At 41.8% G+C, this 14,770-nt stretch overlaps 1 protein-coding gene across 1 annotated transcript in view; it reads right to left on the reverse strand.

Moving 5' to 3' along the window:
- CNGA4 (cyclic nucleotide gated channel subunit alpha 4) overlaps positions 1 to 13,748 on the reverse strand; it is a 138,970-nt gene extending 125,222 nt beyond the window's left edge. Inside the window, exons 1-2 of the mRNA XM_053705684.1 lie at positions 13,630 to 13,748; positions 13,243 to 13,350 (exon numbers count right to left, since the gene is read on the reverse strand). Coding sequence (XP_053561659.1) covers positions 13,243 to 13,350; positions 13,630 to 13,748 — 227 coding nt within the window. The remainder of the gene's footprint in view (positions 1 to 13,242; positions 13,351 to 13,629) is intronic.
- Positions 13,749 to 14,770: the final 1,022 nt, after the last annotated feature.

Genomic DNA, 14,770 nt, shown 5'->3' on the forward strand with positions numbered 1-14,770 from the left:
TAAACATCACATATTCACTTACCTACAGGTGATGATCACCAAGTAACAGCCCTATAACCCTAAACATCCCATGCACACTTACCTACAGATGATGATCACCAAGTAACAGCCCTATAACCCTAAACATCCCATGCACACTTACCTACAGATGATGATCACCCAGTAACAGCCCTATAACCCTAAACATCCCATGCGCACTTACCTACAGATGATGATCACCCAGTAACAGCCCTATAACCCTAAACATCACATGATCACTTATCTACAGATGATGATCACCCAGTAACAGCCCTATAACCCTAAACATCACATGATCACTTATCTACAGATGATGATCACCCAGTAACAGCACTATAACCCTAAACATCACATGATCACTTACCTACAGATGATGATCACCCAGTAACAGCCCTATAACCCTAAACATCACATGATCACTTACCTACAGATGATGATAGACCAGTTATCAGCCCTATAACCCTAAACATCACATATTCACTTACCTACAGATGATGATCACCAAGTAACAGCCCTATAACCCTAAACATCCCATGCACACTTATCTACAGTTGATGATCACCCAGTAACAGCCCTATAACCCTAAACATCCCATGCGCACTTACCTACAGATGATGATCACCAAGTAACAGCCCTATAACCCTAAACATCCCATGCACACTTACCTACAGATGATGATCACCCAGTAACAGCCCTATAACCCTAAACATCACATGATCACTTATCTACAGATGATGATCACCCAGTAACAGCTCTATAACCCTAAACATCCCATGCACACTTATCTACAGATGATGATCACCCAGTAACAGCCCTATAACCCTAAACATCACATGATCACTTATCTACAGATGATGATCACCCAGTAACAGCTCTATAACCCTAAACATCCCATGCACACTTATCTACAGATGATGATCACCAAGTAACAGCCCTATAACCCTAAACATCCCATGCGCACTTACCTACAGATGATGATCACCCAGTAACAGCTCTATATCCCTAAACATCCCATGCACACTTACCTACAGATGATGATCACCCAGTAACAGCTCTATAACCCTAAACATCCCATGCGCACTTACCTACAGATGATGATCACCCAGTAACAGCTCTATAACCCTAAACATCCCATGCACACTTATCTACAGATGATGATCACCAAGTAACAGCCCTATAACCCTAAACATCCCATGCGCACTTATCTACAGATGATGATCACCAAGTAACAGCCCTATAACCCTAAACATCCCATGCACACTTATCTACAGATGATGATCACCCAGTAACAGCCCTATAACCCTAAACATCACATGAGCACTTACCTACAGATGATGATCACACAGTTAAAAGCCCTATAATCCTAAACATCACATGATCACTTACCTACAGATGATGATAGACCAGTTATCAGCCCTATAACCCTAAACATCACATGATCACTTACCTACAGATGATGATCACCCAGTAACAGCCCTATAACCCTAAACATCACATGATCACTTACCTACAGATGATGATCACCCAGTAACAGCCCTATAACCCTAAACATCACATGCGCACTTACCTACAGATGATGATCACCCAGTAACAGCCCTATAACCCTAAACATCACATGCGCACTTACCTAGAGATGATGATCACCCAGTAACAGCACTATAACCCTAAACATCCCATGCACACTTACCTACAGATGATGATCACCCAGTAACAGCCCTATAACCCTAAACATCCCATGCGCACTTACCTACAGATGATGATCACCCAGTAACAGCACTATAACCCTAAACATCACATGATCACTTACCTACAGATGATGATCACCCAGTAACAGCCCTATAACCCTAAACATCCCATGCACACTTACCTACAGATGATGATCACCCAGTAACAGCCCTATAACCCTAAACATCCCATGCGCACTTACCTACAGATGATGATCACCCAGTAACAGCCCTATAACCCTAAACATCACATGATCACTTACCTACAGATGATGATCACCCAGTAACAGCACTATAACCTTAAACATCACATGATCACTTACCTACAGATGATGATCACCCATTAACAGCACTATAACCCTAAACATCCCATGCGCACTTACCTACAGATGATGATCACCCAGTAACAGCTCTATAACCCTAAACATCCCATGCGCACTTACCTACAGATGATGATCACCCAGTAACAGCTCTATAACCCTAAACATCCCATGCGCACTTACCTACAGATGATGATCACCCAGTAACAGCTCTATAACCCTAAACATCCCATGCGCACTTACCTACAGATGATGATCACCCAGTAACAGCTCTATAACCCTAAACATCCCATGCGCACTTACCTACAGATGATGATCACCCAGTAACAGCTCTATAACCCTAAAAATCCCATGCGCACTTACCTACAGATGATGATCACCCAGTAACAGCTCTATAACCCTAAACATCACATGATCACTTACCTACAGATGATGATCACCCAGTAACAGCACTATAACCCTAAACATCACATGAGCACTTACCTACAGATGATGATCACCCATTAACAGCCCTATAACCCTAAACATCACATGATCACTTACCTACAGATGATGATCACCCAGTAACAGCACTATAACCCTAAACATCCCATGCACACTTATCTACAGATGATGATCACCCAGTAACAGCCCTATAACCCTAAACATCCCATGCACACTTACCTACAGATGATGATCACCCAGTAACAGCCCTATAACCCTAAACATCACATGATCACTTACCTACAGATGATGATCACCAAGTAACAGCCCTATAACCCTAAACATCCCATGCGCACTTACCTACAGATGATAATCACCCAGTAACAGCTCTATAACCCTAAACATCCCATGCGCACTTATCTACAGATGATGATCACCCAGTAACAGCACTATAACCCTAAACATCACATGCGCACTTACCTACAGATGATGATCACCCATTAACAGCTCTATAACCCTAAACATCACATGAGCACTTACCTACAGATGATGATCACCCAGTAACAGCCCTATAACCCTAAACATCCCATGCACACTTACCTACAGATGATGATCACCAAGTAACAGCCCTATAACCCTAAACATCCCATGCACACTTACCTACAGCTGATGATCACCCAGTAACAGCCCTATAACCCTAAACATCACATGATCACTTACCTACAGATGATGATCACCCAGTAACAGCCCTATAACCCTAAACATCACATGATCACTTACCTACAGATGATGATCACCCAGTAACAGCCCTATAACCCTAAACATCCCATGCACACTTACCTACAGATGATGATCACCCAGTAACAGCACTATAACCCTAAACATCACATGATCACTTACCTACAGATGATGATCACCCAGTAACAGCCCTATAACCCTAAACATCCCATGCACACTTACCTACAGATGATGATCACCCAGTAAAAGCACTATAACCCTAAACATCCCATGCGCACTTACCTACAGATGATGATCACCCATTAACAGCCCTATAACCCTAAACATCACATGATCACTTACCTACAGATGATGATCACCCAGTAACAGCACTATAACCCTAAACATCACATGCGCACTTACCTACAGATGATGATCACCCAGTAACAGCCCTATAACCCTAAACATCACATGATCACTTACCTACAGATGATGATCACCCAGTAAAAGCACTATAACCCTAAACATCCCATGCGCACTTACCTACAGATGATGATCACCCAGTAACAGCCCTATAACCCTAAACATCCCATGCGCACTTACCTACAGATGATGATCACCCAGTAACAGCTCTATAACCCGAAACATCACATGAGCACTTACCTACAGATGATGATCACCCAGTAACAGCACTATAACCCTAAACATCACATGATCACTTACCTACAGATGATGATCACCCAGTAACAGCACTATAAACCTAAACATCACATGATCACTTACCTATAGATGATGATCACCCAGTAACAGCCCTATAACCCTAAACATCACATGATCACTTACCTACAGATGATGATCACCCAGTAACAGCCCTATAACCCTAAACATCACATGATAACTTACCTACAGATGATGATCACCCAGTAACAGCACTATAAACCTAAACATCCCATGCGCACTTATCTACAGATGATGATCACCCAGTAACAGCTCTATAACCCTAAACATCACATGCTCACTTACCTACAGATGATGATCACCCAGTAACAGCACTATAACCCTAAACATCCCATGCGCACTTACCTACAGATGATGATCACCCAGTAACAGTCCTATAACCCTAAACATCACATGATCACTTACCTACAGATGATGATCACCCAGTAACAGCTCTATAACCCTAAACATCACATGAGCACTTACCTACAGATGATGATCACCCAGTAACAGCTCTATAACCCTAAACATCACATGAGCACTTACCTACAGATGATGATCACCCAGTAACAGCTCTATAACCCTAAACATCACATGAGCACTTACCTACAGATGATGATCACCCAGTAACAGCTCTATAACCCTAAACATCACATGAGCACTTACCTACAGATGATGATCACCCAGTAACAGCACTATAACCCTAAACATCACATGATCACTTACCTACAGATGATGATCACCCAGTAACAGCCCTATAACCCTAAACATCCCATGCGCACTTACCTACAGATGATGATCACCCAGTAACAGCTCTATAACCCTAAACATCACATGAACACTTACCTACAGATGATGATCACCCAGTAACAGCACTATAACCCTAAACATCACATGAGCACTTACCTACAGATGATGATCACCCAGTAACAGCACTATAACCCTAAACATCACATGATCACTTACCTACAGATGATGATCACCCAGTAACAGCACTATAACCCTAAACATCCCATGATCACTTACCTACAGATGATGATCACCCATTAACAGCTCTATAACCCTAAACATCACATGAGCACTTACCTACAGATGATGATCACCCAGTAACAGCACTATAACCCTAAACATCCCATGATCACTTACCTACAGATGATGATCACCCAGTAACAGCACTATAACCCTAAACATCACATGATCACTTACCTACAGATGATGATCACCCAGTAACAGCCCTATAACCCTAAACATCACATGCGCACTTACCTACAGATGATGATCACCAAGTAACAGCCCTATAACCCTAAACATCCCATGCGCACTTACCTACAGATGATGATCACCAAGTAACAGCCCTATAACCCTAAACATCCCATGCACACTTACCTACAGATGATGATCACCCAGTAACAGCACTATAACCCTAAACATCACATGATCACTTATCTACAGATGATGATCACCCAGTAACAGCCCTATAACCCTAAACATCACATGAGCACTTACCTACAGATGATGATCACACAGTTAAAAGCCCTATAATCCTAAACATCACATGATCACTTACCTACAGATGATGATCACCCAGTAACAGCCCTATAACCCTAAACATCACATGATCACTTACCTACAGATGATGATCACCCAGTAACAGCCCTATAACCCTAAACATCACATGCGCACTTACCTACAGATGATGATCACCCAGTAACAGCCCTATAACCCTAAACATCCCATGCACACTTACCTACAGATGATGATCACCCAGTAACAGCACTATAACCCTAAACATCACATGATCACTTACCTACAGATGATGATCACCCAGTAACAGCCCTATAACCCTAAACATCCCATGCACACTTACCTACAGATGATGATCACCCAGTAAAAGCACTATAACCCTAAACATCCCATGCGCACTTACCTACAGATGATGATCACCCATTAACAGCCCTATAACCCTAAACATCACATGATCACTTACCTACAGATGATGATCACCCAGTAACAGCACTATAACCCTAAACATCACATGCGCACTTACCTACAGATGATGATCACCCAGTAACAGCCCTATAACCCTAAACATCACATGATCACTTACCTACAGATGATGATCACCCAGTAAAAGCACTATAACCCTAAACATCCCATGCGCACTTACCTACAGATGATGATCACCCAGTAACAGCCCTATAACCCTAAACATCCCATGCGCACTTACCTACAGATGATGATCACCCAGTAACAGCTCTATAACCCGAAACATCACATGATCACTTACCTACAGATGATGATCACCCAGTAACAGCACTATAACCCTAAACATCACATGATCACTTACCTACAGATGATGATCACCCAGTAACAGCACTATAAACCTAAACATCACATGATCACTTACCTATAGATGATGATCACCCAGTAACAGCCCTATAACCCTAAACATCACATGATCACTTACCTACAGATGATGATCACCCAGTAACAGCCCTATAACCCTAAACATCACATGATAACTTACCTACAGATGATGATCACCCAGTAACAGCACTATAAACCTAAACATCCCATGCGCACTTATCTACAGATGATGATCACCCAGTAACAGCTCTATAACCCTAAACATCACATGCTCACTTACCTACAGATGATGATCACCCAGTAACAGCACTATAACCCTAAACATCCCATGCGCACTTACCTACAGATGATGATCACCCAGTAACAGTCCTATAACCCTAAACATCACATGATCACTTACCTACAGATGATGATCACCCAGTAACAGCTCTATAACCCTAATCATCACATGAGCACTTACCTACAGATGATGATCACCCAGTAACAGCTCTATAACCCTAAACATCACATGAGCACTTACCTACAGATGATGATCACCCAGTAACAGCTCTATAACCCTAAACATCACATGAGCACTTACCTACAGATGATGATCACCCAGTAACAGCTCTATAACCCTAAACATCACATGAGCACTTACCTACAGATGATGATCACCCAGTAACAGCACTATAACCCTAAACATCACATGATCACTTACCTACAGATGATGATCACCCAGTAACAGCCCTATAACCCTAAACATCCCATGCGCACTTACCTACAGATGATGATCACCCAGTAACAGCTCTATAACCCTAATCATCACATGAACACTTACCTACAGATGATGATCACCCAGTAACAGCACTATAACCCTAAACATCACATGAGCACTTACCTACAGATGATGATCACCCAGTAACAGCACTATAACCCTAAACATCACATGATCACTTACCTACAGATGATGATCACCCAGTAACAGCACTATAACCCTAAACATCCCATGATCACTTACCTACAGATGATGATCACCCATTAACAGCTCTATAACCCTAAACATCACATGAGCACTTACCTACAGATGATGATCACCCAGTAACAGCACTATAACCCTAAACATCCCATGATCACTTACCTACAGATGATGATCACCCAGTAACAGCACTATAACCCTAAACATCACATGATCACTTATCTACAGATGATGATCACCCAGTAACAGCCCTATAACCCTAAACATCACATGCGCACTTACCTACAGATGATGATCACCAAGTAACAGCCCTATAACCCTAAACATCCCATGCGCACTTACCTACAGATGATGATCACCAAGTAACAGCCCTATAACCCTAAACATCCCATGCACACTTACCTACAGATGATGATCACCCAGTAACAGCACTATAACCCTAAACATCACATGATCACTTATCTACAGATGATGATCACCCAGTAACAGCCCTATAACCCTAAACATCACATGAGCACTTACCTACAGATGATGATCACACAGTTAAAAGCCCTATAATCCTAAACATCACATGATCACTTACCTACAGATGATGATCACCCAGTAACAGCCCTATAACCCTAAACATCACATGATCACTTACCTACAGATGATGATCACCCAGTAACAGCCCTATAACCCTAAACATCACATGCGCACTTACCTACAGATGATGATCACCCAGTAACAGCCCTATAACCCTAAACATCACATGCGCACTTACCTACAGATGATGATCACCCAGTAACAGCACTATAACCCTAAACATCCCATGCACACTTACCTACAGATGATGATCACCCAGTAACAGCCCTATAACCCTAAACATCCCATGCGCACTTACCTACAGATGATGATCACCCAGTAACAGCACTATAACCCTAAACATCACATGATCACTTACCTACAGATGATGATCACCCAGTAACAGCCCTATAACCCTAAACATCCCATGCACACTTACCTACAGATGATGATCACCCAGTAACAGCCCTATAACCCTAAACATCCCATGCGCACTTACCTACAGATGATGATCACCCAGTAACAGCCCTATAACCCTAAACATCACATGATCACTTACCTACAGATGATGATCACCCAGTAACAGCACTATAACCTTAAACATCACATGATCACTTACCTACAGATGATGATCACCCATTAACAGCACTATAACCCTAAACATCCCATGCACACTTACCTACAGATGATGATCACCCAGTAACAGCTCTATAACCCTAAACATCCCATGCGCACTTACCTACAGATGATGATCACCCAGTAACAGCTCTATAACCCTAAACATCCCATGCGCACTTACCTACAGATGATGATCACCCAGTAACAGCTCTATAACCCTAAACATCCCATGCGCACTTACCTACAGATGATGATCACCCAGTAACAGCTCTATAACCCTAAACATCACATATTCACTTACCTACAGATGATGATCACCCAGTAACAGCACTAAAACCCTAAACATCACATGATCACTTATCTACAGATGATGATCACCCAGTAACAGCCCTATAACCCTAAACATCACATGATCACTTACCTACAGATGATGATCACCCAGTAACAGCACTATAACCCTAAACATCACATGAGCACTTACCTACAGATGATGATCACCCATTAACAGCCCTATAACCCTAAACATCCCATGCACACTTACCTACAGATGATGATCACCCAGTAACAGCCCTATAACCCTAAACATCCCATGCACACTTACCTACAGATGATGATCACCCAGTAACAGCCCTATAACCCTAAACATCACATGATCACTTACCTACAGATGATGATCACCAAGTAACAGCCCTATAACCCTAAACATCCCATGCGCACTTACCTACAGATGATAATCACCCAGTAACAGCTCTATAACCCTAAACATCCCATGCGCACTTATCTACAGATGATGATCACCCAGTAACAGCACTATAACCCTAAACATCACATGCACACTTACCTACAGATGATGATCACCCATTAACAGCTCTATAACCCTAAACATCACATGAGCACTTATCTACAGATGATGATCACCAAGTAACAGCCCTATAACCCTAAACATCCCATGCACACTTACCTACAGATGATGATCACCCAGTAACAGCCCTATAACCCTAAACATCACATGATCACTTACCTACAGATGATGATCACCCAGTAACAGCCCTATAACCCTAAACATCACATGATCACTTACCTACAGATGATGATCACCCAGTAACAGCCCTATAACCCTAAACATCCCATGCACACTTACCTACAGATGATGATCACCCAGTAACAGCACTATAACCCTAAACATCACATGATCACTTACCTACAGATGATGATCACCCAGTAACAGCCCTATAACCCTAAACATCCCATGCACACTTACCTACAGATGATGATCACCCAGTAACAGCCCTATAACCCTAAACATCACATGCGCACTTACCTACAGATGATGATCACCCAGTAACAGCACTATAACCCTAAACATCCCATGCACACTTACCTACAGATGATGATCACCCAGTAAAAGCACTATAACCCTAAACATCCCATGCGCACTTACCTACAGATGATGATCACCAATTAACAGCCCTATAACCCTAAACATCACATGATCACTTACCTACAGATGATGATCACCCAGTAACAGCACTATAACCCTAAACATCACATGCGCACTTACCTACAGATGATGATCACCCAGTAACAGCCCTATAACCCTAAACATCACATGATCACTTACCTACAGATGATGATCACCCAGTAAAAGCACTATAACCCTAAACATCCCATGCGCACTTACCTACAGATGATGATCACCCAGTAACAGCCCTATAACCCTAAACATCCCATGCGCACTTACCTACAGATGATGATCACCCAGTAACAGCTCTATAACCCGAAACATCACATGAGCACTTACCTACAGATGATGATCACCCAGTAACATCCCTATAACCCTAAACATCACATGATCACTTACCTACAGATGATGATCACCCAGTAACAGCCCTATAAACCTAAACATCCCATGCGCACTTATCTACAGATGATGATCACCCAGTAACAGCTCTATAACCCTAAACATCACATGCTCACTTACCTACAGATGATGATCACCCAGTAACAGCACTATAACCCTAAACATCCCATGCGCACTTACCTACAGATGATGATCACCCAGTAACAGTCCTATAACCCTAAACATCACATGATCACTTACCTACAGATGATGATCACCCAGTAACAGCTCTATAACCCTAATCATCACATGAGCACTTACCTACAGATGATGATCACCCAGTAACAGCTCTATAACCCTAAACATCACATGAGCACTTACCTACAGATGATGATCACCCAGTAACAGCTCTATAACCCTAAACATCACATGAGCACTTACCTACAGATGATGATCACCCATTAACAGCTCTATAACCCTAAACATCACATGAGCACTTACCTACAGATGATGATCACCCAGTAACAGCTCTATAACCCTAAACATCACATGATCACTTACCTACAGATGATGATCACCCAGTAACAGCCCTATAACCCTAAACATCCCATGATCACTTACCTACAGATGATGATCACCCAGTAACAGCCCTATAACCCTAAACATCCCATGTGCACTTACCTACAGATGATGATCACCCAGTAACAGCTCTATAACCCTAATCATCACATGAACACTTACCTACAGATGATGATCACCCATTAACAGCTCTATAACCCTAAACATCACATGAGCACTTACCTACAGATGATGATCACCCAGTAACAGCACTATAACCCTAAACATCCCATGATCACTTACCTACAGATGATGATCACCCAGTAACAGCACTATAACCCTAAACATCACATGATCACTTACCTACAGATGATGATCACCCAGTAAAAGCACTATAACCCTAAACATCCCATGCGCACTTACCTACAGATGATGATCACCCAGTAACAGCTCTATAACCCTAAACATCCCATGCGCACTTATCTACAGATGATGATCACCCAGTAACAGCACTATAACCCTAAACATCACATGATCACTTACCTACAGATGATGATCACACAGTTAAAAGCCCTATAACCCTAAACATCACATGAGCACTTACCTACAGATGATGATCACCCAGTAACAGCCCTATAACCCTAAACATCACAGGAGCACTTACCTACAAATAATGATCACACATTAACAGCCCTATAACCATAAAGATCACATGATCACTTACCTACAGATTATGATAGACCAGTTATCAGCCCTTTAACTCTAAACATCACATGAACACTTACCTACAGGTGATAATCACCCAGAAACAGCCCTATAAGAATAAACATCACATGAGCACTTACCTACAGATGATGATCACCCATTAACAGCTCTATAACCCTAAACATCACATGAGCACTTACCTACAGATGATGATCACCCAGTAACAGCTCTATAACCTTAAACATCACATGATCACTTACCTACAGATGATGATCACCCAGTAACAGCCCTATAACCCTAAACATCACATGCTCACTTACCTACAGATGATGATCACACAGTTAAAAGCCCTATAACCCTAAACATCACATGAGCACTTACCTACAGATGATGATCACCCATTAACAGCCCTATAACCCTAAACATCACATGATCACTTACCTACAGATGATGATCACCCAGTAACAGCCCTATAACCCTAAACATCACATGATCACTTACCTACAGATGATGATCACCCATTAACAGCCCTATATCCCTAAACATCACATGATCACTTACCTACAGATGATGATCACCCATTAACAGCTCTATAACCATAAAGATCACATGAGCACTTACCTACAGATGATGATCACCCATTAACAGCTCTATAACCCTAAACATTACACGAGCACTTACCTACAGATGATGATCACCCATTAACAGCTCTATAACCCTAAACATCACATGAGCACTTACCTACAGATGATGATCACCCAGTAACAGCACTATAACCTTAAACATCACATGAGCACTTACCTACAGATGATGATCACCCAGTAACAGCCCTATAACCCTAAACATCACATGATCACTTACCTACAGATGATGATCACCCAGTAACAGCCCTATAATCCTAAACATCACATGATCACTTACCTACAGATGATGATCACACAGTTAAAAGCCCTATAACCCTAAACATCACATGATCACTTACCTACAGATGATGATCACCCAGTAACAGCCCTATAACCCTAAACATCACATGATCACTTACCTACAGATGATGATAGACCAGTTATCAGCCCTTTAACCCTAAACATCACATGAACACTTACCTACAGGTGATAATCACCCAGAAACAGCCCTATAAGAATAAACATCACGTGAGCACTTACCTACAGGTGATGATATCCCACTTAACAGCCCTATAACCCTAAACATCACATGAACACTTACCTACAGAGGATGATCACACAGCAACGGCACTATAACCCTAAGCATCAAATTAACACTTACCTACAGATGATGATCACCCAGTTAACAGCTCTATATATAACCCTAAACATCACATGAGCACTTACCTACAGATGATGAACACCAAGTTAACAGCTCTATAACCTTAAAAATCACATGAGCACTTACCTACAGATGATGATCACCCATTAACAGCTCTATAACCCTAAACATCACATGATCACTTACCTACAGATGATGATCACCCATTAACAGCTCTATAACCCTAAACATCACATGATCACTTACCTACAGATGATGATCACCCAGTTAACAGTTCTATAACCCTTAACATCACATAATCACTTACCTACAGATAATGAACACCCAGTTAACAGCTCTATAACCTTAAAAATCACATGAGCACTTACCTACAGATGATGAACACCCAGTTAACAGTTCTATAACCCTAAACATCACATGAGCACTTACCTACAGATGATGATCACCCAGTTGTATGTGACAGGAAGGACCATGATATTAAGCCAGGTGTAGTACAAATCCCCCGATGGGTCCAGTATCCATGCCCGTCTCTGGGTGCTACAGAGAAGTCACAGGAGAGCACATTTTAATTTTTGTGTTTCCTTTTACCCCAGCGAGTCACTTGTTCTCCAAATGTCTCCTGAACTCCTATTTCTATTCTACCTGTAATTTCTCTTTCACCTTAAACCTAAGGTCCCAATAAACAGTAAACATATTACCCCCAGGGTTCAGAGGACCCAGTATCTCTTGTTGCCCGAACCATTATGATTTCTCTTACACTGAGTGCCCTTTATGACCTGTGTCCCCTCTGCTGGTTCCTCTCTTCACCCAACATACCTGGGATTTGCAGAGTTCTCCAAGGGTTTGCTCCAGGCTTTTATCTCCTCCTTTTCCATTTTTGCTTCTTGCTTCATCCTCTCACCTCTCTGCGCCATCATCTCTGTCAGGGTGTTCATGTTTGCAGGACTTTGGATACTGGGAACCTCACTGTATTTGTGTACTGTGCACTTACAGAGCAGACAGGACCAGTAGTCGTGTGGCTTTGATGAACAAGTTCAGGTGAATCGTAGCAACCAGGCCCATCTGTGAGGTGGTGGCCCCTGGGGACCTTACAACACACCTGAGCTGCTGAACTAAACGCCAATAACTGAAGTTAATGAACAGCACACCCCGCCCAGTGTGTTCATTACACAGCTACTGATAGCAGCCCAGGAGACTACAGAGGGGAAGAGAGATGAACAGAGAAGCGAGAGCATGGCAGACATCTGTATAAGATAGTGTGACACACTATCCAGAGTCTCATCTCCAGCTCACACAATAGGTAAACAGCGATAAAATGTTAACATTTGTGCAATCAATTCCATGTCAGGTTAGTCATGTGACTACTAATTAGCAGGATCCTGTTACATTTATGTCAGTAAATTACTTATATCTATTATGTGATATCATTTATATTCAAATACAATATATTTGTTTGTCATTAGATTATTAAATTTACTCAAAGAACAATTTATAAAAAGTAAAGAAAACAAGAAGAAACATTATGCAAGTTTATCAGATATAAATATGTGCGCATGACGTGAGATCTGGATAAGAGCTATGAATAATGCAGAAAATATCATTTTACCCAAAGTGCATTGCAGGCAGAGATGCTGAGATACGCTCAAAACAAAATATCAGTGAGGCCGGATTAGTGCTAGAATATAAACTGAAAGTAAAATGTTAGCGCGCAAAAGACTCAAGACTCCAGATATCACGACCGCGCTAACTATTGTCTGCAAAGACCTCTATGAGGGCGCTCACCCGACACTGCGCTAGATCAGCCCTGCAAAACCTGAAGGTGCATTAGGAATACTTTACATTCCTATGTTCTTCACATAGAAGAAAGAAATTTTGTTTTTGGTTTTAAACAGATATATATATATAACAAATCTGTAGAAAATACAAGTGAAGCAATCAAGAACACTCACTAACAAAT

Source organism: Bombina bombina, chromosome 3 (genome assembly GCF_027579735.1).
Source record: "Bombina bombina isolate aBomBom1 chromosome 3, aBomBom1.pri, whole genome shotgun sequence".
NCBI lineage: Eukaryota > Metazoa > Chordata > Amphibia > Anura > Bombinatoridae > Bombina > Bombina bombina.